Source organism: Rhinatrema bivittatum, chromosome 19 (genome assembly GCF_901001135.1).
Source record: "Rhinatrema bivittatum chromosome 19, aRhiBiv1.1, whole genome shotgun sequence".
NCBI classification, from domain to species: Eukaryota; Metazoa; Chordata; class Amphibia; order Gymnophiona; family Rhinatrematidae; genus Rhinatrema; species Rhinatrema bivittatum.
Window position 1 is genome coordinate 44,930,501 of NC_042633.1, and position 27,550 is coordinate 44,958,050.

Below are 27,550 nucleotides of genomic sequence, written 5' to 3' on the forward strand. Positions count from 1 at the left end.
GCATTTATCTGCAGCTGCTTCTGCTTTCTCTTTGCAATGAAAGCTGCGTGGGGCTCTGTGGACTTGTGAGACCTGCTGGCCCCATGCACTTCAGACTGCAGAGGGAAGTTGGGACAGGTGGAAGAAGCAGCACTTGGTAAGTCTGCTCCCAGACTTTTGCTGTTCAAGGATTAGGGTAGGGAGGGGAAGGGACAGCTGAACGTGCCACTGGGTGTGGGGGGGGGGGAGAGAGAAGGGAAGCTGATGCCAGGAGATGGGGGAGAGGGAACATGAGGCTTCAGAGGTGAGGAGGAGAGATAGAGGGCAAGGGAAGACAATGTCAGGGAGTGAGGTTGAGGGAGGTGATGCCAGGGGGTGGAAGGAAAGGGAAGAGAAAGTGTTGACAGGGGGTGGGGAAGATGATGGTGGTGTGGGAGAGGAATGGAAAGAGAGAAGGTGATGATGCCAGGAAGTGAGGGAGAGTTTTTCCAGGGAGTGGAGGGAACAGGAAGAGAAGGTGACTGGGGTGGGGGTGGGGGGTGGAGAGAGAGGTGAAGGGCAAGGGATGGAGATGATGCTAGGGGTGGAGGCAGTGGGAAAGTTGATGATGCCAAGGGGTGAAGGAGATGCCAGGTGGAAGGAAATGGAGGATGAGGATGGTGGGGGGCGGGGTGGAAGGGATAGGGAAAGGTCATGATGATGTGAGTGGGTGGGGGAGAGGGATGGAGGGAGAGGAAAGATGATGCCAGGAGATGGGAGCGAGGGGGAGGGATAGAAGGAAAGAAGTGGTGATTCCAGGAGTGAGGAAGTGGAGAGAAGTGACCATGCCAGGTGGAGGGGAAAGGTGATGGTGGTGGGAGAGAGGGGTAGAGGGGAAAACATGATAGCGGGGAGGGAGAGAGATGGTGATGCTTCCAGCAAGTGAGAGTGAGGTAGAGGGAAAAGGAAGGTGGTAATGATGGAGGGAGGGAGAGAGGGAAGATGATGCCGGGATGTGGGGGGAGAGAGGTAGAAGGAAAGGGAAGATGATGGTAGTGATGATGATGATAGGGGTGAGAAGGTGGAGAGAGAAGGGGATGATAATGCCAGGAGTTGGAGGGAGAGGGTAGGTGGTGGTGATAATGCATTGGGTGATGGAGAGAAGGGAAGAAGTGAGTGTAGAATATAATGAATATGGAAGAGGTGGTTCTCTATGTATATGACAGGAGTTGTCCTGTGTGTAATTCTTTCTGTATATGGTAGTGGGGATTCTGTTAAGGTATATTGTATATTATATATGACAGAGGTGGGGCTCTGTACACTGGATATATGTGCTGCTGTGTGCAGGGAATATGGAGCAGGTGGTTCTCTGTGTATATGATAGGAGTTGTCCTGTGTGTAATTCTTTCTGTATATGGTAGTGGGGATTCTGTTAAGGTATATTGTATATTATATTTGACAGAGGTGGGGCTCTGTACACTGGATATATGTGCTGCTGTGTGCAGAGAACAGTGAATATGGAAGAGGTGGTTCTCTGTGTATATGACAGGAGGTGTCCTGTGTGTTATTCTTTCTGTATATGGTAGTGGGGATTCTGTTAAGGTATATTGTATATTATATTTGGCAGAGGTGGGTCTCTGTACACTGGATATATTGTGCTGCTGTGTGCAGAGAATATGGAGCAGGTGGTTCTCTGTGTATATGACAGGAGTTGTCCTGTGTGTAATTCTTTCTGTATATGGTAGAGGGGATTCTGTTAAGGTATATTGTATATTATATTTGACAGAGGTGGGGCTCTGGATATATATACTGTGCATGTAGTAAGACAGGAAGTAAGGGACAAGCATATGCTTGGGATGTTGGGGGAGGGAGAGGGTTAATGTTGCTGAGTGCACATGATTTATATAGCAGTAAGACCTTCTCTGTAGGCTCAGAGAGAGAAGATAACATTATCCTTCCTCACCTTAGCAAAAACTGAGTTTAAAACCTCTGGGGTCTATCAGTTTGAATTTTATATTCTGGAGCTGCCTAGTGACAATGTCTTGCCCTGTGGGACTGCCACGCTGGGCCTGGGTCTCCAGTGCCATTGCATGTTTAGCTCAGAAAGCACTGCAGTAACTACACAGAGTAATGGAAAGAGGCAGTGTAGGGAGCTTTTGTGTCTTGCTCAGCTCTCTGGGGTAAGTGACAGAGGAAGTGAGTAGCACAGAACTTCCTCACACTCGGGATCCTGTGTCATAGTCTGGGGCTTTCCCAGAGCTGTGACATGCAAGACCTTCAGATGATCTCTGTCTATGTCCATCCAGGGGAGATGGATACAGGCAGCTTTTGTGGACAATTAATACTGGAAGGCAAGAAAAGCTGCAACTCTCAAAGCACGAGGGCTTTTTCCAGAGACACTGCCTGTGCTGAATGCTGCTAGGATCTGAAGCATGCAGTTTCAATTTCTCTTGCCACCCAAGTTATTTAACCTATTTTTATTTATGCACCAAATACAAAATGCAAAGGAAGAGAATATATGTTGAAATTGTGTGCAATATATATTTGAATAGCATCTAAAAACAAACACCCAGGTAAAGTTATATTACTGATATTGAAGTATTTAATTAGGAGTTCCCACCTAGGAAAGATCTAAATGGCTTAGTGGATAATACATTGAAATCGTCGGCTCAGTGTGCTGTGGCAGTCAAGAAAGCAAACAATGTTAGGAATTATTAGGAAGGGAATGGTGAATAAAATGGAAAATGTCATAATGCCTCTGTATCGCTCCATGGTGAGACCCCACCTTGGATATTGTGTACAATTCTGGTCGCCGCATCTCAAAAAAGATATAATTGTGATGGAGAAGGTACAGAGAAGGGCAACCAAAATGATTAGGGGAATGGAACAGCTCCCCTATGAGGAAAGACTAAAGAGGTTAGGACTTTTCAGCTTGGAGAAGAGACAGCTGAGGGGGGGATATGATAGAGGTCTTCAACGAGTAGGACTAGGGGGCACTCCATGAAGTTAGCATGTAGCACATTTAAAACTAATCTGAGTTCTTTTTCACTCAATGCACAATTAAGCTCTGGAATTTGTTGCCAGGGGATGTGGTTAGTGCAGTTAGTGTAGCTGGGTTTAAAAAGGTTTGGATAAGTTCTTGGAGGAGAAGTCTTACCTGTTATTAAGTTGACTTAGAAAATAGCCACTGCTATTACTAGCAACGGTAACATGGAATAGACTTAGTTTTTGGGTACTTGCCAGGTTATGGCCTGGATTGGCCACTGTTGGAAACAGGATGCTGGGCTCGATGGACCCTTGGTCTGACCCAGTATGACATGTTCTTAATTATTTGTTTGTAATAAATTGTGCATAGGCAGGGCAATATTTCAATATTATTTAACCAGGTAATGGTTACCTGAAACTTCTCTCACTTTCCTTGGGGTAAAGATAAAGCCTGGGATAAGCACAGAGGATCCTTAGCTGTGAGGGAGAGTGAGGGGTAAAGCCTGGGATAAGCACAGAGGATCCTTAGCTGTGGGGGAGTGAGGGGTAAAGCCTGGGATAAGCACAGAGGATCCTTAGCTGTGAGGGAGTGAGGGGTTAGATAAAGAGTATCCCTGAGGATTGTAGGTGATGGTTTCTGTGAGAGGTCTGCTAGAGCTGTTTAGTTGGTTTGGATAGGTTGTGAGAGTCTTTTTCTGTTGTCACAGGACCCATCTTCTGCTGCTAGCCAGCTGAGCTTAGGTAGCCAGATAAATATATCCAGCTAACTTAGCCTGCATATTCAGTGATGTGGCCATACCACTGAACATCCCCAGGTATCTTAAAGTCAGAGAAGTTTATCTTGCTCTCCAGCACTGTTAAACGATCTCGTCTCATGCACGGAGTTATTCTGGGCTCTATGGTTTACCAGAAGTCATGAGGCTGTTGGAGAGATGGCAGGGTTGATGTGATAAAGTGTGCTAAGCTTAGGACACACTACTTCTGGTTTACTGCATATTTTGGTCTTTAACATACTTCTCGTGTGCTAAGCTTAGAACACACTTTACTTCTGGTTTACTGCATATTTTGGTCTTAAACTTACTTCTTGATATAATATGGGGTTTAGTGCACAGAAAGCATGTATTCAAAGGAGAAGTAAAAAAGTGAGTTTAGTTTGTTCATTTTCATAATTGCTAAAGGACTGATTTCTTTTATTTATAATTTTTAGCGATATACCTTTTAATGTTACATTTTGTATTTTTAAGGTGTTTTGTTCTATAGTTTTATATTTTAAGATGTGCTTGGATCCATAGTTTCTATATTTTAGCTTATGTTGAGACAGATTTTAGATGAATCGTTTTAAGTTATCTTCCCTTTTATACGCAAATGTAGTAACCAACATTTGATTTATGTTGTAATCCAACGTGATATGTATCAACATGAATGCCGGTATACAAAAATCATTTAAACTGATTTATCATCGCAAAACAAAAACAGAATAAAACTAAAATCAAAACAAAATACATTCTTAAAATATTATATATATATATATATATATATATATATATATATATATATATATATATATATATATATATATATATATATAAGAGACCAGAGAGGAAAGCTATTAAGGAAATCTCATTTTTAAAAGCTAGGCTTTAAACAGTGTTCTAGTTTCATACACTTTCCATGCAAATGCATGGTAATGAGCAGCATATGAAATGATTTCCAGTGCAGCATAGTGCACTAAAATTTCTTCACTTTTGAATCTTATTTTTCTGTTGATTTCTTTACATCGATACCTGAGATGAAGTTTTAACTTCCATTTACTTCTAGAAGAAGTTACAAAAAAATTAATCAGCCACCCACAGACCTGGGATACCAATTTGAGGAGCCATAAGAATGGGACCCCCACACCCAGGAGACCTGAATCTGGGGCCCCTGCACCATTAAGCCCCCCCCTCCCACTATGACACCCTCCAATGCCTCAGTCCATCCAGCTACAGATCCTCATCAGCTAACGTATGCCACCGAATTCCTTTAACTTATAATTCATCTCTAATGCTTTCCAGCCACCTCGCTAGTGCCTCTAAATCCACTAACTAACCTCACTGGCCCCCAAATCCACTTATGCAGCCCCTATAAACCTCCCCCCAGTGTCTTGCCTAAACCCACTAAGACATCCCCATCATTCTAGCACTCAAGCCTCCAAGTCCCTGCAAACTCTCACTCATGATTCTTCTACCGCCATTTAAATAAATGTTTTGTATAGCAGAGGCTAGAGTAAAGACAGCTGCTGCTGAGTTAATTATTCGTTTTCCTCAGCAGCATTTGTGGCTAGTCTGGACTGACTGAATAAACGTAGCTCCTGCTGAGTTCATTGCTAAAAGATTTGGGGAAAATGTGGATCCCTGGGCAGCCTCAGAGATATGTGCCTGCACCCCCCCCTGGCCGGGGTGGGAGTAACCGTATGCACCGGGTGCAGTGATGCTGGCTCCTCTAGGGTTACTGGGATAACTGAATACTAAACACCCGTAGAAACGATCACATCACGCCCATCCTTAGAGACCTCCACTGGCTCCCGATCTCCTAAAGAATTCTCTACAAAACCCTTTCCCTTATACACAAGAATTTACACAACCAGATCACCACTTGGCTAAACGACTCAATCCACCTCAACACCTCCAACAGACCAATCAGCTCTGCCTATAAAGGACCCCTTCACATTCCCTCTCTTAAAACCACTCAACGATCCTCCACTAGGGACAGGGCACTCAATAGCAGGACCCATCAACTGGAACTCAACTCAATGCCGCCTGACCCACGCATTGAACCCTGCACACAGAAATTAAAAACGTGACTCTTCAAGCTAGCCTATGCCTAATTCCCACCATCACCACTTGTCGCCTGTCGCTCTCCTCCTCCTCCCACCCCTCAACCCCAATTTTATGCATTTACTGCCCCAACTGCCCCCAAACCATTAGCTAACTTGTCTGCTCGAGATGACAATCCCCTCCACGCCTATTCATCACCTTCTACAAAGTTATATCTTCCCTTAAATTGACAACTGTGTGTGTGTATATATATTTATTTCAGCAGTTATGTAGTCTCTTCTTAATGTTATGTACCTTGTCTTACCAGGCTATGCAATCAAATCATTGCGTGTAATTTCTCTCTCATTATTAAATATTCTATGTAAAGAGATACAACCTGCAAACGGTTGTGGGTATATAAAAACCTTTAAATAATTAGATAACTGGGCCCCGATGCATGAGGACAATATTTCAAAGTTGGCCCCCCTCCTCCTCCAGAGTTTAAATTCTGCCTCCACCCAGCCTTCTACTCTGCCTTTTTGTAGTTTTATCTGTGCTACTGTTGTGGCTGCTGGTCACAAAGGTCCAGATGATGTCAGGTGCTGTGAGGTTCGGGCTCAGACCTGAGAATGGGGGCTTTGGCAGGGGTAGATTTAATTTGCTGGGTTGTGGTGGATAAGCTACCAGAGTGGTTTAGGGGGGATGTTTGGGTACTGAATTGTAATAAAGCTGTGACCTTTGATCTCCAAACATATATTGCATATCAATGATTTATGTGAATGGACGCTGTTTCAGGGTGACTTCATATTATCAATATCTGAAAAGTGGCAGTGTTTAAACCTGAGACTCAATAGAACCTGGCTTCTCGGGTCTTTGAAATCAGCAGCCAGTGGTGGGGGCAGTAGATGTGGGGATACAGTGTGGAGAGAATCAGTGTAGTATGGTGTTCAGTGGGGGGGGGGGGGGGGGGGTCGGTCAGAGTACATTAGTGCAGGGATTCTCAGAACACAGTGAACATGCATGAGAGAGATTTGCATACAGTGGAGGCAGTGCATGCACACTCTCATGCATATTCATTGTGGGGGCAGTAGATGTGGGGATACAGTGTGGAGAGAATCAGTGTAGTGTGGTGTTCAGTGGGGGGGTCAGAGTACATTAGTGCAGGGATTCTCAGAACACAGTGAACATGCATGAGAGAGAATTGCATACAGTGGAGGCAGTGCATGCACATTCTCATGCATATTCATTGTGGGGGCAGTAGATGTGGGGATACAGTGTGGAGAGAATCAGTGTAGTGTGGTGTTCAGTGGGGGGGGGTCAGAGTACATTAGTGCAGGGATTCTCAGAACACAGTGAACATGCATGAGAGAGATTTGCATACAGTGGAGGCAGTACATGCACACTCATGCATATTCATTGTGGGGGCAGTAGATATGGGGATACAGTGTGGAGAGAATCAGTGTAGTGTGGTGTTCAGTGGTGGGGGTCAGTTCATTAGTGCAGGGATTCTCAGAACACAGTGAACATGCATGAGAGATTTGCATACAGGGGAGGCAGTACATGCACATTCTCATGCATATTCATTGTGGGGGCAGTAGATGTGGGGATACAGTGTGGAGAGAATCAGTGTAGTGTGGTGTTCAGTGGGGGGGGTCAGAGTACATTAGTGCAGGGATTCTCAGAACACAGTGAACATGCATGAGAGAGATTTGCATACAGTGGAGGCAGTGCATGCACATTCTCATGCATATTCATTGTGGGGGGCAGTAGATGTGGGGATACAGTGTGGAGAGAATCAGTGTAGTGTGGTGTTCAGTGGGGGGGTCAGAGTACATTAGTGCAGGGATTCTCAGAACACAGTGAACATGCATGAGAGAGATTTGGAAACAATGGAGGCAGTGCATGCACATTCTCATGCATATTCATTGTGGGGGCAGTAGATATGGGGATACAGTGTGGAGAGAATCAGTGTAGTGTGGTGTTCAGTGGGGGGGGGTCAGAGTACATTAGTGCAGGGATTCTCAGAACACAGTGAACATGCATGAGAGAGATTTGCATACAATGGAGGCAGTGCATGCACACTCATGCATATTCATTGTGGGGGCAGTAGATGTGGGGATACAGTGTGGAGAGAATCAGTGTAGTGTGGTGTTCAGTGGGGGGGGGGTCAGAGTACATTAGTGCAGGGATTCTCAGAACACAGTGAACATGCATGAGAGAGATTTGCATACAATGGAGGCAGTGCATGCACATTCTCATGCATATTTATTGTGGGGGCAGTAGATGTGGGGATACAGTGTGCAGAGAATCAGTGTAGTGTGGTGTTCAGTGGGGGCGGTCAGAGTACATTAGTGCAGGGATTCTCAGAACACAGTGAACATGCATGAGAGATTTGCATACAATGGAGGCAGTGCATGCACATTCTCATGCATATTCATTGTGGGGGCAGTAGATGTGGGGATACAGTGTGGAGAGAATCAGTGTAGTGTGGTGTTCAGTGGGGGGGGTCAGAGTACATTAGTGCAGGGATTCTCAGAACAGTGAACATGCATGAGAGAGATTTGCATACAATGGAGGCAGTGCATGCACATTCTCATGCATATTCATTGTGGGGGCAGTAGATGTGGGGATAGAGTGTGGAGAGAATCAGTGTAGTGTGGTGTTCAGTGAGGGGGGGTCAGAGTACATTAGTGCAGGGATTCTCAGAACACAGTGAACATGCATGAGAGAGATTTGCATACAATGGAGGCAGTGCATGCACATTCTCATGCATATTCATTGTGGGGGCAGTAGATGTGGGGATACAGTGTGCAGAGAATCAGTGTAGTGTGGTGTTCAGTGGGGGGGGGGTCAGTTCATTAGTGCAGGGATTCTCAGAACACAGTGAACATGCATGAGAGAGATTTGCATACAGTGGAGGCAGTGCATGCACATTCTCATGCATATTCATTGTGGGGGCAGTAGATGTGGGGATACAGTGTGGAGAGAATCAGTGTAGTGTGGTGTTCAGTGAGGGGGTGTCAGAGTACATTAGTGCAGGGATTCTCAGAACACAGTGAACATGCATGAGAGAGATTTGCATACAGTGGAGGCAGTGCATGCACATTCTCATGCATATTCATTGTGGGGGCAGTAGATGTGGGGATACAGTGTGGAGAGAATCAGTGTAGTGTGGTGTTCAGTGGGGGGGGTCAGAGTACATTAGTGCAGGGATTCTCAGAACACAGTGAACATGCATGAGAGATTTGCATATAGTGGAGGCAGTGCATGCACATTCTCATGCATATTCATTGTGGGGGCAGTAGATGTGGGGATACAGTGTGGAGAGAATCAGTATAGTGTGATGTTCAGTGGGGGGGTCAGTACATTAGTGCAGGGATTCTCAGAACACAGTGAACATGCATGAGAGAGATTTGCATACAGTGGAGGCAGTGCATGCACATTCTCATGCATATTCATTGTGGTTAGGTGGATTCCAAGATCTGGGTTGAGAACCCCTGCATTAGTGGATCTCTTGGGCTTAGAGATCCTGTTTCTCAGGCTGTGTCTGGTCTGGGGGTCCCAGCTCTGTTCCCTCTCTAGCCTGGGGTGGGGGGCCATAGTCCTGGAAGCTTTTGGGTCCTGGGTCTGGAATCCCAGAAGAAATGTGTTAGTTGGTGTTTCGAGCTGTGCTGAAGCCTTACCTTTGCTGCTATTGTGCCTATGAATAAAACCTCTCATTGTTATATTACCTTGCTGATTTTACTATTTGTTTGTTGTCAGTTCTCTTTACTATCAATTTAGGATCTGATAATCAAAAGTACTTTATGCATGTAAATCATGCTGGTAAAAGTACACACAAAACTCACTTTACTCACAGCAGAAAGGGGCATTTTGGGGACGGGGTGGAGTCAGGATGGGGAAAGTGTTTACTTAAATCACCATGTGCTCAGGAGCAGGTCTAACTATCGGGCGATACAGTAAAGTCCGCGGGAGAGCAGACGAACGCACTGTACTGTACCGGCCTGGATGTGAATATGTTGTCTGTGAATTTTCATCTGCTTTGCAAATGCAGCCTAAAGTCTGTGTACATTGCGTATGTAAACTGTTTTAGCTCACTTGTGTACTGTGCACCTCAGTTTATTACCAGGGCCTGTATAAGGAGTATTCGGCATCCTAGGCGAAAGAGACCAGAATATTTTATTGGCGGCGCTGTTTCCATGTTGTTCTCAGGGGCGGTTGCTGGTGCCTTGACGGTGCCAGCATGGCGCACCTTGCTTTGGTGATACGGGCTCAGGCACAGCACCCTCTCTGGGCCTTTCCTGCCAGCCCTCCCCAAATCTTGACCCTTGAGACAACCACCTGATTCGTCTAAAGGGAGCACAGGTCTGCATGCTAAAGCTATGGCCATAACTAAATATTCCCCGTTTCCTCTTATTTTCAGTTCCTGTGCTTAAAGAACATCAGGACTTTCCTTTCTACCTGTTGTGAAAAGTTTGGCCTGCGCAAGAATGAGCTGTTCGAACCCTTTGATCTCTTTGAAGTGCGAGATTTTGGAAAGGTAAGAAATTCCCTTAATATTTAATTTTTATTTATTTATTTATTTTATTTATTATTTATTTAAAATTTTTCTATACCGAACTTCATGACAAGCTTCATATCAGGCCGGTTTACATCAAACTTAGGGGTTAACTTAACAGAACCATATAACAAGAAGGCCGAGGCGCAGATACAAATAACAAGGAGAATAAAACATGGGGGCTAGAGTAGCCAGGAAACAAAGGACAGAAAAAAACTGGAGAATGAACAAGAGTGAATATACAATGGCTGGGTCGGACATTTAGTCTATTGAGCTATATGACGAAAACTGTTGCACTGTTAGGTTTCAGGGAAGGCTTGGACGAAAAGCCATGTCTTGAGTTTTTTTCGGAAAGTAGATTTAAAAGAGGATTGCATTCAGGTACTGTAGGTGTACGTTACATACAGAAATGTGCAATGGAGATCTTCTGCTCTGAACCTCGTTGCACGAGAGAAAGCTTCCCTTACTTAACATCCGATAACCCAGCTTTATTCTGATAGGGCCAACAACAAATAAGGAGTTTCCAACATTGCTTGACTGAGTCCTTCCTCAAACCTTTCTCGCTGTGACTCCATCAGCACAACTGCTGCACTAGCAACACTTTCTGGGGAGGTGTGGGTTGGGGGGACGATGGGGGTCGGGGTTGTTGGAAGCTCTGAGCGGTTTCTCGGGGACCCTGGGGGTGGGGGATGCTGGGGTCAGGGGTTGTTGTGGTTTCTGGGGGAGGCTGGGGGTCGGGGGGTTATTGCGGTTTCTGGGGGAGGATGGGGTTAATGAAATAATGGTTTGTGCTTTTGCTTCCCTGATCTTGTGTTCCACTTTCCCTGTACGTAAAACTGTCTATCATGAAATGTCTGCTTTTACCTATGCTGAATGGGAAATTTTTGAAAATCATTCTTTACCCACATAGAAAGCATTTTCTCTCCCCGCATGTTTGCAGGTCCATGCGTACCATGTGTGTCTGCAGGCCTGGGAGACAGTGTTCACAGGGAAACTTTCTACAGAGGAAAAAAATTGTTCTGACAGCATTTTGTGACTGCTCAACAAAGTTAAATCCCCATGAATGAATTTCCTGGCATTTATTCTGCTGATGGGTTCATACGGGTTACTCCAGCTGCTTCAGTTAAAAACCTGCACAATCTATGGGTTGCAAAATACATGAATTCTTCTGCAGCCACCAATTTTGTAGTCTGCTTACAGAAGGAAATTATCTGCACAATGTCTACATGTACCAGAAAGTCTCCATAGTCTGCACCTCCCGTCTCTGCGCACAGAGGAGCCGGGCCCGCGCAGCCTGCACCTCCAGTCTCTGCGGACAGAGGAGCCGGGCCCGCACTCTCTCTGTGCCTCCCGTCTCTGCGGACAGAGGAGCCGGGCCCGCACTCTCTCTCTGTGCCTCCCGTCTCTGCGGACAGAGGAGCCGGGCCCGCACTCTCTCTCTGTGCCTCCCGTCTCTGCGGACAGAGGAGCCGGGCCCGCACTCTCTCTCTGTGCCTCCCGTCTCTGCGGACAGAGGAGCCGGGCCCGCACTCTCTCTCTGTGCCTCCCGTCTCTGCGGACAGAGGAGCCGGGCCCGCACAGCCTGCTGCACCTCCCGTCTCTGCGGACAGAGGAGCCAGGCCCGCGCAGCCTGCTGCACCTCCCCTCTCTGCGGACAGAGGAGCCGGGCCCGCACTCTCTCTCTGTGCCTCCCGTCTCTGCGGACAGAGGAGCCGGGCCCGCGCAGCCTGCACCTCCAGTCTCTGCGGACAGAGGAGCCGGGCCCGCACTCTCTCTGCACCTCCAGTCTCTGCGGACAGAGGAGCCGGGCCCGCACTCTCTCTCTGTGCCTCCCGTCTCTGCGGACAGAGGAGCCGGGCCCGCACTCTCTCTCTGTGCCTCCCGTCTCTGCGGACAGAGGAGCCGGGCCCGCGCAGCCTGCACCTCCAGTCTCTGCGGACAGAGGAGCCGGGCCCGCACTCTCTCTGTGCCTCCCGTCTCTGCGGACAGAGGAGCCGGGCCCGCACTCTCTCTCTGTGCCTCCCGTCTCTGCGGACAGAGGAGCCGGGCCCGCACTCTCTCTGTGCCTCCCGTCTCTGCGGACAGAGGAGCCGGGCCCGCACTCTCTCTGTGCCTCCCGTCTCTGTGGACAGAGGAGCCGGGCCCGCACGGTCTGCACCTCCCGTCTCTGCGGACAGAGGAGCCGGGCCCGCACTCTCTCTGTGCCTCCCGTCTCTGTGGACAGAGGAGCCGGGCCCGCACTCTCTCTGTGCCTCCCGTCTCTGCGGACAGAGGAGCCGGGCCCGCGCAGCCTGCACCTCCAGTCTCTGCGGACAGAGGAGCCGGGCCCGCACTCTCTCTGTGCCTCCCGTCTCTGCGGACAGAGGAGCCGGGCCCGCACTCTCTCTGTGCCTCCCGTCTCTGTGGACAGAGGAGCCGGGCCCGCGCAGCCTGCTGCACCTCCCGTCTCTGCGGACAGAGGAGCCGGGCCTGCAATCTCTCTCTGTGCCTCCCGTCTCTGCGGACAGAGGAGCCGGGCCCGCACTCTCTCTCTGTGCCTCCCGTCTCTGCGGACAGAGGAGCCGGGCCCGCGCAGCCTGCACCTCCAGTCTCTGCGGACAGAGGAGCCGGGCCCGCTCTCTCTCTGTGCCTCCCGTCTCTGCGGACAGAGGAGCCGGGCCCGCACTCTCTCTGTGCCTCCCGTCTCTGTGGACAGAGGAGCCGGGCCCGCGCAGCCTGCTGCACCTCCCGTCTCTGCGGACAGAGGAGCCGGGCCTGCAATCTCTCTCTGTGCCTCCCGTCTCTGCGGACAGAGGAGCCGGGGCCGCACTCTCTCTCTGTGCCTCCCGTCTCTGCGGACAGAGGAGCCGGGCCCGCGCAGCCTGCACCACCTCCCGTCTCTGCGGACAGAGGAGCCGGGCCTGCACTCTCTCTCTGTGCCTCCCATCTCTGCGGACAGAGGAGCCGGGCCCGCGCAGCCTGCCCCTCCCGTCTCTGCGGACAGAGGAGCCGGGCCCGCGCAGCCTGCGCCTCCCGTCTCTGCGGACAGAGGAGCCGGGCCCGCACAGCCTGCTGCACCTCCCGGCTCTGCGGACAGAGGAGCCAGGCCCGCGCAGCCTGCTGCACCTCCCCTCTCTGCGGACAGAGGAGCCGGGTCTGCACTCTCTCTCTGTGCCTCCCATCTCTGCGGACAGAGGAGCCGGGCCCGCGCAGCCTGCGCCTCCCGTCTCTGCGGACAGAGGAGCCGGGCCCGCACAGCCTGCTGCACCTCCCGTCTCTGCGGACAGAGGAGCCGGGCCCGCGCAGCCTGCTGCACCTCCCCTCTCTGCGGACAGAGGAGCCGGGCCCGCGCAGCCTGCTGCACCTCCCCTCTCTGCGGACAGAGGAGCCGGGCCTGCACTCTCTCTCTGTGCCTCCCATCTCTGCGGACAGAGGAGCCGGGCCCGCGCAGCCTGCACCTCCCCTCTCTGCGGACAGAGTAGCCGGGCCCGCGCAGCCTGCGCCTCCCGTCTCTGCGGACAGAGGAGCCGGGCCCGCACAGCCTGCTGCACCTCCCGTCTCTGCGGACAGAGGAGCCAGGCCCGCGCAGCCTGCTGCACCTCCCCTCTCTGCGGACAGAGGAGCCAGGCCCGCGCAGCCTGCTGCACCTCCCCTCTCTGTGAACAGAGGAGCCGGGCCTGCTCCTCCCGTCTCTGCGGACAGAGGAGCCGGGCCCGCACTCTCTCTGTGCCTCCCGTCTCTGCGGACAGAGGAGCCGGGCCCGCACTCTCTCTCTGTGCCTCCCGTCTCTGCGGACAGAGGAGCCGGGCCCGCACTCTCTCTCTGTGCCTCCCGTCTCTGTGGACAGAGGAGCCGGGCCCGCACGGTCTGCACCTCCCGTCTCTGTGGACAGAGGAGCCGGGCCCGCACGGTCTGCACCTCCCGTCTCTGTGGACAGAGGAGCCGGGCCCGCACGGTCTGCACCTCCCGTCTCTGTGGACAGAGGAGCCGGGCCCGCGCCGCCTGCTGCACCTCCCGTCTCTGCGGACAGAGGAGCCGGGCCTGCAATCTCTCTCTGTGCCTCCCGTCTCTGCGGACAGAGGAGCCGGGCCTGCACTCTCTCTCTGTGCCTCCCATCTCTGCGGACAGAGGAGCCGGGCCCGTGCAGCCTGCGCCTCCCGTCTCTGCGGACAGAGGAGCCGGGCCCGCGCAGCCTGCGCCTCCTGTCTCTGCGGACAGAGGAGCCGGGCCCGCGCAGCCTGCACCACCTCCCGTCTCTGCGGACAGAGGAGCCGGGCCTGCAATCTCTCTCTGTGCCTCCCGTCTCTGCGGACAGAGGAGCCGGGCCTGCACTCTCTCTCTGTGCCTCCCATCTCTGCGGACAGAGGAGCCGGGCCCGCGCAGCCTGCGCCTCCCGTCTCTGCGGACAGAGGAGCCGGGCCCGCGCAGCCTGCGCCTCCCGTCTCTGCGGACAGAGGAGCCGGGCCCGCACAGCCTGCTGCACCTCCCGTCTCTGCGGACAGAGGAGCCAGGCCCGCGCAGCCTGCTGCACCTCCCCTCTCTGCGGACAGAGGAGCCGGGTCTGCACTCTCTCTCTGTGCCTCCCATCTCTGCGGACAGAGGAGCCGGGCCCGCGCAGCCTGCGCCTCCCGTCTCTGCGGACAGAGGAGCCGGGCCCGCGCAGCCTGCGCCTCCCGTCTCTGCGGACAGAGGAGCCGGGCCCGCACAGCCTGCTGCACCTCCCGTCTCTGCGGACAGAGGAGCCAGGCCCGCGCAGCCTGCTGCACCTCCCCTCTCTGCGGACAGAGGAGCCGGGCCCGCGCAGCCTGCTGCACCTCCCCTCTCTGCGGACAGAGGAGCCGGGCCTGCACACTCTCTCTGTGCCTCCCATCTCTGCGGACAGAGGAGCCGGGCCCGCGCAGCCTGCGCCTCCCCTCTCTGCGGACAGAGGAGCCGGGCCCGCGCAGCCTGCTGCACCTCCCGTCTCTGTGAACAGAGGAGCCAGGCCCGCGCAGCCTGCACCTCCCGTCTCTGTGAACAGAGGAGCCGGGCCCGCGCAGCCTGCTGCACCTCCCCTCTCTGCGGACAGAGGAGCCGGGCCCGCGCAGCCTGCTGCACCTCCCCTCTCTGTGAACAGAGGAGCCAGGCCTGCTGCACCTCCCGTCTCTGTGAACAGAGGAGCCAGGCCTGCTGCACCTCCCCTCTCTGCGGACAGAGGAGCCGGGCCCGCGCAGCCTGCTGCACCTCCCGTCTCTGTGAACAGAGGAGCCAGGCCCGCGCAGCCTGCTGCACCTCCCCTCTCTGTGAACAGAGGAGCCAGGCCTGCTGCACCTCCCGTCTCTGTGAACAGAGGAGCCAGGCCTGCTGCACCTCCCGTCTCTGTGAACAGAGGAGCCAGGCCTGCTGCACCTCCCGTCTCTGTGAACAGAGGAGCCAGGCCTGCTGCACCTCCCCTCTCTGTGAACAGAGGAGCCAGGCCTGCTGCACCTCCCGTCTCTGTGAACAGAGGAGCCAGGCCTGCTGCACCTCCCGTCTCTGTGAACAGAGGAGCCAGGCCTGCTGCACCTCCCGTCTCTGTGAACAGAGGAGCCAGGCCCGCGCAGCCTGCTGCACCTCCCGTCTCTGTGAACAGAGGAGCCGGGCCTGCTGCACCTCCCGTCTCTGTGAACAGAGGAGCCAGGCCCGCGCAGCCTGCGCCTCCCCTCTCTGCGGACAGAGGAGCCGGGCCCGCGCAGCCTGCGCCTCCCCTCTCTGCGGACAGAGGAGCCGGGCCCGCGCAGCCTGCTGCACCTCCCCTCTCTGCGGACAGAGGAGCCGGGCCTGCTGCACCTCCCGTCTCTGTGAACAGAGGAGCCAGGCCTGCTGCACCTCCCGTCTCTGTGAACAGAGGAGCCGGGCCTGCTGCACCTCCCGTCTCTGCGGGCAGCAGAGTGGAGTCTAAACTTCCCTGTGTTTGCATGTTAATGCCTCTTTAGTCTAACAGTTTGCATGTTCTGAGCTCATCCATAGTTTTATTGTCACCTAGGGAAATCTAGACAGGAAGTACTTAGTTACTCAGTAAATGCATTCTGTGTGTGCCAGGTCTGAATAGGAAAGCAGGGAGGAGTCTATCAGCATCACATTCTCTTTATAAAACCCAAGTGAAACTGAAATATGAGACTGATTTGGTTACGTTTGCAAATCCTGTAGGTTTCTTTATTCAGAATTGGATTGGTCTCTTACTGATGCTGCCAGCCCTGTTACCTCTTGGAGAAGGAGGGAGCAGCAAGATGTAAAGAGGCCTTGCTTAGTGCAGACTTTATCATCCTTACCCCATTCTGCAGGTAATGAAGGGGGAATAAGGCCAGACAGCAAGTCAGAGGGCTCGGTTTAAAACAACCTCTCAGCACTTCACTTAGGTCCCTTAATTTTAGTTCTGCTCTTCATTTGCCTGGAGTTTGGTGCCTGTTAGATGCCTGTGGGTGATAATCAGTGCTAAGCACCTACGTTTTCCTATCCTAACTCCCAGCCTGTGGACACCCATGTTTTAAGCTCGGCATTTGTCAGTTTTTAAGGAGATTTTAGGAAGCTAACTCCATATTTTAGGTGCCTAAATCTTTTGAAAAACGAGTCCACACATTAGGCTGGGATTTGCTACAGGCCCTTATTTATAAGTAATGAGCCCATACTGTGCCACTTTCACTATCGTTCCTTGAGAGGGACAGCATTGCTCGCTGGTAGGCTGAGGGCTCCAGCGCACCCATGCCATCTGTTTTGGTCCTGTAGGACTGGGGGTACATGTCAGAGTTTGTGTCTTGTAATTCTCCTGAACTGGAAGATGTGTCGGTGCAGAATGCATGTGCTTAGTTCTGTAAGAGAGGGCACGGTGGTTTCACATCCTGTTCTACTGTGGTAGAGGGAGCTGTGCAGCTTCCTCACTCATTTTACACAACTGCTTTTGGTTTCGGGGAGAGAGAGGACTCTTTGTATGCACTGAACTGAGGCTCATGAAAAGGCTTAGGCCAGACTCATTTTACTCTTTTCTCTTACATATTTGAATATTTCTAGAAAAAAAAACCCCTTTGACTTTGCATGCGATCCTGTCTGATCTTTTGCACATTAGGAGGGTGATAAATCCTGCAAGGTGCTTCTAGGTATAGATGAAATAGAGAGCTGGTGTGTTCACAGATGGAACTGGGCTAAAAAAGGGACCGGGTCAGAACATGCCTGGGCTAACGTTTACAAACTGAGACTGTTAGCATAGTATTCAGGCCTAACTGGCTAAATTTGTCCTGCTTAAGAGTGCGTGCCTGATGCCAGAGTTTTGTGCGGTTATCGTGCTAGCTATGGCTGAATATCCAGTTAAAATGAACCGTTCAGTGCCTCCTGTACTGCCACAAGAGGCAGAATCTGACAGTGCACCAGGAAGGTGGAGGATCAGGACCAGGAAGGTGGAGGATCTTCATCGGATGACGTACGAGGAGAGATTGAAGAATCTAAATATGTACACCCTGGAGGAAAGGAGGAGCAGAGGAGATATGATACAGACTTTCAGATACTTGAAAGGTTTTAATGATCCAAAGGCAACGACAAACCTTTACCATAAGAAAAAAATCAGCAGAACCAGGGGTCACGATTTGAAGCTCCAGGGAAGAAGATTCAGAACCAATGTCAGGAAGTATTTCTTCACGGAGAGGGTGGTGGATTCCTGGAATGCCCTTCCGGAGGAAGTGGTGAAGACCAGAACTGTGAAGGACTTCAAAGGGGCGTGGGATAAACACTGTGGATCCATAAAGTCAAGAGGCCGCCAATAAAGAGTGGGTGACTCGCCAGAATGATGGCTACTGCCTGGACACAATACCCTTATTCAATAAACATACACATGGTTACTGTGACTCCAACATCACTCTAAGCTTCAACAGCAAGAGGAAATGTGGAAAAAAGGATTTGCACTCACAAAGCCGGGAGTAGCGGCGGTTACTACCCCAAACCAAATGTGCCTGATACTTCACTTTCGATGCACATCCAGCATAGCTCTCTGCTCCAACGGCATGGGAGAAGAAAAAACTGATACTTCACGCATATCCAGCATAGCTCTCTGCTTCAACGGCAGGGGAGAAGAAAAACTGATACTTCACGCATATCCAGCATAGCTTCAACGGCAGGGGAGAAGAAAAAAGGATTCACACTCACAAAGCGGGGAGTAGCTGGCTTGTTACTGCGGTTACTACCCCAAACCAAATGTGCCTGATACTTCACTTTCAATGCATATCCAGCATAGCTCTCTGCTTCAACGGCAGGGGAGAAGAAAAAACTGATACTTCAAGCATATCCAGCATAGCTCTCTGCTTCAACGGCAGGGGAGAAGAAAAACTGATACTTCACGCATATCCAGCATAGCTCTCTGCTTCAACGGCAGGGGAGAAGAAAAACTGATTCTTCACGCATATCCAGCATAGCTCCCTGCTTCAACGGCAGGGGAGAAGAAAAACAACCAATAAGGGCTGAATAATATATTCTGGGTAAAACAAATAAGCATGGGTGTAGCTTGCTTATTGCGGTTACTTCCCCTTCTACCCATAACTAATCAAGCTTGATATTTCACTTGGATGCAGCTCCATCACTGCTCTCTACATTAACGGTGGGGGTGGAAGGGAATTAGAACCAAAGAGCTAAGAGAAACAGATAAGTATGAGAGAAAAAATGTGTGAAGCTTGCTGGGCAGACTGGATGGGCCGTTTGGTCTTCTGCCGTCATTTCTATGTTTCTATGTTACTAAAGAGATGAGAGAAAATTCAAGCATTTGAAATGCTGTGTGCTTTATTTAGAGGTTCTTATATACCGCGGTACGTATAGTTATACATCACCTCGGTTTACAGTAAACAATAAATTAGCAACAGGCTTTACATACAACAAGTTATACAGTAAGTAACCAAATAACAGCCACAGGCTTTACAAATAACGGGTTTCAGGAGTACATACTATAACTCCTTTAACTATAATAACCAATGCATATTCTATTTCAACAACGAAGCAGGAGAGAAAATACGCCATTAACTTGTTAAAGGCCTAATCCAATGTCAAGTTATTGTCAAGTCACAGATATTGCACATAGAGAGAGAAGGAGTAAATGGAGAACAGAGAAATTAGCAGATTGTAACAAACATGGGGAGAGAAGATGAACATGGAGCTGGTGAAAAATTAAACAGGAAAACTGCATAGAATAATTCTGAAGAGACGTGGGCTGAAATAACATTATCCCTGAGCCTGTGTCCCTTTGCAGGACCCCAAAGACCACACCTTAAATATGGTTTAATTTCTTGTGTTTCTTCTCTGCTGCTGTGAAGACTCCGTGTCCGGCTGGAGGGAGGGAGTGAGATCATCTTCTAGGCCCTGTGTGCAGGTTGCATCTTAATAAGCATTAGACAGCACTAACGAGCACACGGGAGGCTGAAAAGTGGAAAGAGCTGATGAACAGATTCCTTAATACATCTGATATTTACAACTTCCAATCTCCAATGAATTTGTGGCCTTCCTCTTCCAGTCAGTTTATTTTATGGGTTGCTCCTCTTTTCCAATCCCTGGGGTAGTTTTTAAGCTTCCTCCCAATAGCTGGCAGATAGGAAGTGTTCATGTAAAGTCGCATTTTGCACACAATATGCTCTTCCTTTATACCAGGGCGTTACCTTCTCTCTGAATCTCAGTGAGACTTATGAATACAGGTGATGGGTGCCACTGGTTATCTTCCACTTCCCCTAATTCATTACTCCATGCGGACTCTGAGGGTCCGCAGGATCTTTCTCTATGAGATCTCTCACTTCCTCAAGCCTGGACCCAAGAGTGATCAACCAAAGAACAAAAGAATAATCCTTAGGAACAGGGAAAACCAAACCCAGAGGAAGGAAGGATGGAGAAAATGTCCTGCTCCCAACAGTTTCCAGAAAACCTGTCAAAAATAGGGGAGAAAGGTATCCTATCTACTTTACTTCACCAGATCTCAGTCTCAGAGCCTTATGTTCTAATGACCTTCCCTAGAAGGATGAAACCAGACTGGGAGAGCACACGGGAGCTTCCCTAGAAGGATGAAACCAGACTGGGAGGGCACACGGGAGCTTCCCTAGAAGGATGAAACCAGACTGGGAGGGCACACGGGAGCTTCCCTAGAAGGATGAAACCAGACTGGGAGGGCACACGGGAGCTTCCCTAGAAGGATGAAACCAGACTGGGAGGCACACGGGAGCTTCCCTAGAAGGATAAAACCAGACTGGGATGCACACGGGAGCTTCCCTAGAAGGATGAAACCAGACTGGGAGGCACAGGGGAGCTTCCCTAGAAGGATGAAACCAGACTGGGAGGCACAGGGGAGCTTCCCTAGAAGGATAAAACCAGACTGGGATGCACAGGGGAGCTTCCCTAGAAGGATGAAACCAGACTGGGATGCACAGGGGAGCTTCCCTAGAAGGATGAAACCATACTGGGAGGACACGGGAGCTTCCCTAGAAGGATGAAACCAGACTGGGAGGCACATGGGAGCTTCCCTAGAAGGATGAAACCATACTGGGAGGACACGGGACCTTCCCTAGAAGGATGAAACCAGACTGGGAGGCACAGGGGGAGCTTCCCTAGAAGGATGAAACCAGACTGAGAGACACAGGGGACCTTCCCTAGAAGGATGAAACCAGACTGGGAGACACAGGGGACCTTCCCTAGAAGGATGAAACCAGACTGGGAGACACAGGGGACCTTCCCTAGAAGGATGAAACCAGACTGGGAGGCACAGGGGAGCTTCCCTAGAAGGATGAAACCAGACTGGGAGGCACAGGGGAGCTTCCCTAGAAGGATGAAACCAGACTGGGAGACACAGGGGACCTTCCCTAGAAGGATGAAACCAGACTGGGAGGCACAGGGGAGCTTCCCTAGAAGGATAAAACCAGACTGGGAGGCACAGGGGAGCTTCCCTAGAAGGATGAAACCAGACTGGGAGGCACAGGGGAGCTTCCCTAGAAGGATGAAACCAGACTGGGAGGCACAGGGGAGCTTCCCTAGAAGGATGAAACCAGACTGGGAGGCACAGGGGAGCTTCCCTAGAAGGATGAAACCAGACTGGGAGGCACAGGGGAGCTTCCCTAGAAGGATGAAACCAGACTGGGAGACACAGGGGAGCTTCCCTAGAAGGATGAAACCAGACTGGGAGGCACAGGGGAGCTTCCCTAGAAGGATAAAACCACACTGGGAGGGCACAGGGGAGCTTCCCTAGAAGGATGAAACCAGACTGGGAGGACATGGGAGCTTCCCTAGAAGGATGAAACCAGACTGGGAGGGCACACGGGAGCTTCCCTAGAAGGATGAAACCAGACTGGGAGGCACAGGGGAGCTTCCCTAGAAGGATGAAACCAGACTGGGAGGCACAGGGGAGCTTCCCTAGAAGGATAAAACCAGACTGGGAGACACAGGGGACCTTCCCTAGAAGGATGAAACCAGACTGGGAGGCACAGGGGAGCTTCCCTAGAAGGATAAAACCAGACTGGGAGACACAGGGGACCTTCCCTAGAAGGATGAAACCAGACTGGGAGGGCACAGGGGAGCTTCCCTAGAAGGATGAAACCAGACTGGGAGGGCACAGGGGAGCTTCCCTAGAAGGATGAAACCAGACTGGGAGGCACAGGGGAGCTTCCCTAGAAGGATGAAACCAGACTGGGAGGCACAGGGGAGCTTCCCTAGAAGGATGAAACCAGACTGGGAGGCACAGGGGAGCTTCCCTAGAAGGATGAAACCAGACTGGGAGGCACAGGGGAGCTTCCCTAGAAGGATAAAACCAGACTGGGAGGGCACAGGGGAGCTTCCCTAGAAGGATAAAACCAGACTGGGAGGGCACACGGGAGCTTCCCTAGAAGGATGAAACCAGACTGGGAGGCACAGGGGAGCTTCCCTAGAAGGATGAAACCAGACTGGGAGGCACAGGGGAGCTTCCCTAGAAGGATAAAACCAGACTGGGAGGCACAGGGGAGCTTCCCTAGAAGGATGAAACCAGACTGGGAGGGCACACGGGAGCTTCCCTAGAAGGATGAAACCAGACTGGGAGGCACAGGGGAGCTTCCCTAGAAGGATGAAACCAGACTGGGAGGCACAGGGGAGCTTCCCTAGCAGGATGAAACCAGACTGGGAGGCACAGGGGAGCTTCCCTAGAAGGATAAAACCAGACTGGGAGGCACAGGGGAGCTTCCCTAGAAGGATGAAACCAGACTGGGAGACACAGGGGACCTTCCCTAGAAGGATGAAACCAGACTGGGAGGCACAGGGGAGCTTCCCTAGAAGGATGAAACCAGACTGGGAGGCACAGGGGAGCTTCCCTAGAAGGATGAAACCAGACTGGGAGGCACAGGGGAGCTTCCCTAGAAGGATGAAACCAGACTGGGAGGGCACAGGGGAGCTTCCCTAGAAGGATGAAACCAGACTGGGAGACACAGGGGAGCTTCCCTAGAAGGATAAAACCAGACTGGGAGGGGCACAGGGGAGCTTCCCTAGAAGGATGAAACCAGACTGGGAGGGCACAGGGGAGCTTCCCTAGAAGGATGAAACCAGACTGGGAGGCACAGGGGAGCTTCCCTAGCAGGATGAAACCAGACTGGGAGGCACAGGGGAGCTTCCCTAGAAGGATGAAACCAGACTGGGAGACACAGGGGACCTTCCCTAGAAGGATGAAACCAGACTGGGAGGGCACAGGGGAGCTTCCCTAGAAGGATGAAACCAGACTGGGAGGCACACGGGAGCTTCCCTAGAAGGATGAAACCAGACTGGGAGGCACACGGGAGCTTCCCTAGAAGGATGAAACCAGACTGGGAGGGCACACGGGAGCTTCCCTAGAAGGATGAAACCAGACTGGGAGGCACACGGGAGCTTCCCTAGAAGGATGAAACCAGACTGGGAGGCACACGGGAGCTTCCCTAGAAGGATGAAACCAGACTGGGAGACACAGGGGAGCTTCCCTAGAAGGATGAAACCAGACTGGGAGGCACAGGGGAGCTTCCCTAGAAGGATGAAACCAGACTGGGAGACACAGGGGACCTTCCCTAGAAGGATGAAACCAGACTGGGAGGCACACGGGAGCTTCCCTAGAAGGATGAAACCAGACTGGGAGGCACACGGGAGCTTCCCTAGGACTAGGGGACACTCCATGAAGTTAGCATGGGGCACATTTAAAACTAATCGGAGAAAGTTCTTTTTTACTCAACGCACAATTAAACTCTGGAATTCATTGCCAGAGGATGTGGTTAGTGCAGTTAGTGTAGCTGTGTTTAAAAAAGGATTGGATAAGTTCTTGGAGGAGAAGTCCATTACCTGCTATTAAGTTCACTTAGAGAATAGCCACTGCCATTAGCAATGGTTACATGGAATAGACTTAGTTTTTGGGTAATTGCCAGGTTCTTATGGCCTGGATTGGCCACTGTTGGAAACAGGATGCTGGGCTTGATGGACCCTTGGTCTGACCCAGTATGGCATTTTCTTATGTTCTTATGATGAAACTGAAGTTGCAGGGATTTCCTTAGTCTGAGAGCAGAGCGTCTCGGTCTCCCCCAGGGTGGTAACCTCTTTCCATTCTCCCCCCATAAGATTCTGTGCAGGATGGAGGGAGGGAGGGGGTGTGCAGACTTTCTATCTTCCTCTACTCTCCCTTCTTAATGTCTGTCAGAATGAGAGGTTTCAATCCTTGGTGTCTGATTTGAGTGTCTGCCTCCTTCTCTGGCCTGTGTGTTTCAGTTAGTTCTCTCTTTCCTGCCACAGCAGAGGCTTCATTTCCTCTCACCGTCTGTTTCTCCCTTCTATCTGCTCCATTTTCACTTTCCTCCATTCATCCTGCCAGATTTCTCCCCATCCCCACACCCAGAGTCCTCTCCTCCTTCACTGCCATCTCTGGTCCCTTCGCTTGCCCCTCTCTTCCTCCTTCCCCTTTTCCACGTTTCCTCCCCATTCTCTCAGGATTTCTCCCTCCCCTACCCCACACATTCTCTCTTCTTATTCCCTCCCTACATTCTTATCCTCTCCTGCTCCTGTTACCATCTTTAATCTCTCCTCTGGCTCCTCCTGTATTCTCTCCCTCATCCCTCTCCATGTATTCGTTCTCTCACGCCCTCGCCCCTCTCATACCCCTGCCTCGCTCTCTCACGCCCTCGCCCCTCTCATACCCCTGCCTCGCTCTCTCACGCCCTCGCCCCTCATACCCCTGCCTCGCTCTCTCACGCCCTCACCCCTCTCATACCCCTGCCTCGCTCTCACGCCCTCGCCCCTCTCATACCCCTGCCTCGCTCTCTCACGCCCTCGCCCCTCTCATACCCCTGCCTCGCTCTCTCACGCCCTCGCCCCTCTCATACCCCTGCTCTCTTCCTGCACCATGCAGGAGATGAATACATTGCTGAAACCAATCAGAAGTGGGAGGCAGAGAATTAGCACAGAGCAGCCTCCTGTTCAGACTCTGTCCTCGTGGCCACCCCATGCTCAGCAGGGATGCAGGAAAACAGCATCTTGGAAGGGAGATCCTGGTGCTCCCCTGGACACTCTTGAGTTTGGGTTTTTAAACTGAGTCTCTGGATCAAATCCAGAGTTCCCAGGTATGGAATTGACAAAAAAAGTCAAGATCTGGACCCATAGGCAGTGCCAGAAGGAAAGCTGAGCACAGAGGGAAGTGACTGAAGTTCATATGGAACATTTAATCTAATTTACACTCAAACCCAAGATAAAGGGCTTGATTTACTCTTCTCCCATTTCATGCCTGTGGGGAAAAAGCCTTAGCAAAGCAAGTTGAAAAAGTTTTAAATGGTTCCAGCCTCTCCCTTTATGCTAACTTCTTCTGAGGTGCTTGTATATAAATGAAATAAATTGCACGCACCTGTCAGCCTCGTGCAGTGTTTGGTGGGCTCGGGCCAGAGGAAAGGTTTATTCTGCTGGAGGAAACACTGAGAACTTGCATTTCTGTTGTCCGACACGAGAGCGTTGCTTAACCCTACTCGTGCTTCGTTTGTGCTGAAATGGGGATTCTTGTGTCTTGCCCTGGAAGAGCACCTTTCCCTTATAAACTCTTCAGCTAACCTGTAGGCAAATATACCAACAGCCAGGACTGAAAAGGGCTATTCTGCTGCCTTAATCCAACCTGAAGCTTGGACCACAAGCACCACCACCTCCCTCCAGGAGCTTTAATGGTGCAATGTTCAGTTTTCCTCTTCCTTCCTGCGTCCAAGTTTTTGATACACCTTGTTAAATGTAACTTTCTGACTCCTGTTAAAGCCCTATTGTTAAACAGTTGATTTATTTATTTATTTATAAACTTTTCTATACCGAAGTTCAAATAACAGTGACAAAGTTGTCTTACATAGAACATGGGGAGAGAAAAACTTGGATACAGCTTAAGCATGGGGAGTAACGTGTCCTAAACTGGTAAGAACTGATAAGAGTTGGCTTTTTGGGGTAACAAGGTATTCCGAGGGAGGGGGTAGGAATGAGTATGTTGGAATAATGTATGTTAATGCATGTTAATGCATGTTAATGCATGTTAATGCATGTTTATATGTATTAATGTATGTTAATAATGTATGTTGGGATAATGGAATAATGTATGTTAACGCTTGGTTCATTGTAAACCAATCTGACATGACTCATGTCATGAAGGTCGGTATATAAAAGAATTAAATAAAAATCATCATTGGACAAACCCGCACTGTTAAGATAAATTCTGTTTGTTCTTCAGCATCCTCTTAGTTACATCCAGAGTTTTCAGGAGACTTTCCCAAATTATTTAACCCACTAAGGAGCCAATGCAATATTTGTGCGCAGAAATAAGTATAAATTCCCGGAGGAAAAATCCATAAACTGCTATTACGATGATTAATAAGCAATAGTAGCTTGTGATCTATCTAATGTTTGGGTACTTGCCAGGTTCTTGTGGCCTGGTTTTGGCCTCTGTTGGAAACAGGATGCTGGGCTTGATGGACCCTTGGTCTGACCCAGCAGGGCACCTTATGTTCTTATCTCTGTTCTTATGAAAATGGGCAATCAGTGTTGAGCTCCTGTTTTCCTAACACGTGCCAAGCACACGATCCAATATTTGAATTAGGGTTCGTGCAAAGAAGGAGGTGCTAAGGAAAATGTGTGCATCCATAGCGCCTCCTCTGCATCAAAAGCACAGGAGTGGTGGCTGACAAGCGGGTTGGGAAAATAGATGCTCAATAGATAAGCGTCCGTCTTCTCCCGCTACCAGCATAGACACACAAGATACACGGTCCGCACCCTGTATCTTGTGTCTGTCTAGTGAGCATCCAGATTTTTTTTTTTTTTAACTAAATCTGCTTTGATTCCTCCTGCTTAGTATTGCAGTATTTATTTTTCTTTTAACGCACCCTTGAGCATGGCATACGGTACCTTTACGCCAGTCCCAGGCTGGAGTAACATTTTCCACATGGGAATCTTTTTTTGCATCGTGGGTGATTAGCTAATAGCCTCATTTACATAATCCTTCCCACTCCATCCTGCTCCCAAAAGGGGAAAGGGTGATAGTGAAGTCAACAGTGCAGAGCAAAGAGATCAAAAGTGTGAATTAACACAGGTGTGAAACGGGTGAGAAGTAGCACCAATTGTCAACACGTCAACCCCTGGCCTGGATGAAAGGCGCTAGTGCTCACACATTTCAAACCTGTGCTAATTCTCTCCCCTCCCCTTTGTGGCAGAAGAGCATCCTGCTACCTTTTTTTCTGGGTCCTGAAAGCAGAGCAAAGCTCATGGTTAAATCGGTTCTGGCTCCCCTGCTGAAACAGAACAGAGCCAACAGTTGCACGGATATTTTGGGCTCCCCAGCCCTTGGAGAAAGCAGAGTAGAGCAAAGAGTGTTAGAGCTGCCTGCCCCGAGATGAGGACAGCCACATAGCTATGATTTTCTGCAGTTTCTATGCAAGTTTGAGGCACTGAGGGAGAACAACCAAGGTTAAAAAAGATTTGGGGTGAATGCCTGTAGGGTCCTTTGCTTTTGGGTGTGTTGCCTTCCTGCTTCCCAGGCCCTGCCGTCTCTGCTGCTGGTGATCACATTGAGGGTGAAGGGGCCAAGAGTGAATGAGGGGATGTGAAGGGATTGGAAGAAGAATGAGTAAGGTGATGTACTGGGGCAAGAGATTGAGTGGGATAAACAAATGGAGGGGAGGGTGAGTGGGTGATGAGATGTGGGAGGGCAAAATAGTGAATGATGGGCTTGGAGGGGCTATGGGTTGTGTGGGGAGAGGGGGAAAGATTTAATAAGAGCATTAAAGATTTTGTGAGGTATGAGTGAGGAGATCAA

The 27,550-nt window shown here is 50.7% G+C and overlaps 1 protein-coding gene across 3 annotated transcripts in view; it reads left to right on the forward strand.

Moving 5' to 3' along the window:
* Window positions 1-27,550, forward strand: part of VAV1 (vav guanine nucleotide exchange factor 1) — a 131,056-nt gene that overhangs the window by 13,846 nt on the left and 89,660 nt on the right. For all 3 annotated transcript variants that reach the window (XM_029585255.1, XM_029585253.1, XM_029585254.1), the window contains exon 2: window positions 10,162-10,278. In XM_029585255.1, the coding sequence (XP_029441115.1) occupies window positions 10,162-10,278 (117 nt within the window). The remainder of the gene's footprint in view (window positions 1-10,161; window positions 10,279-27,550) is intronic.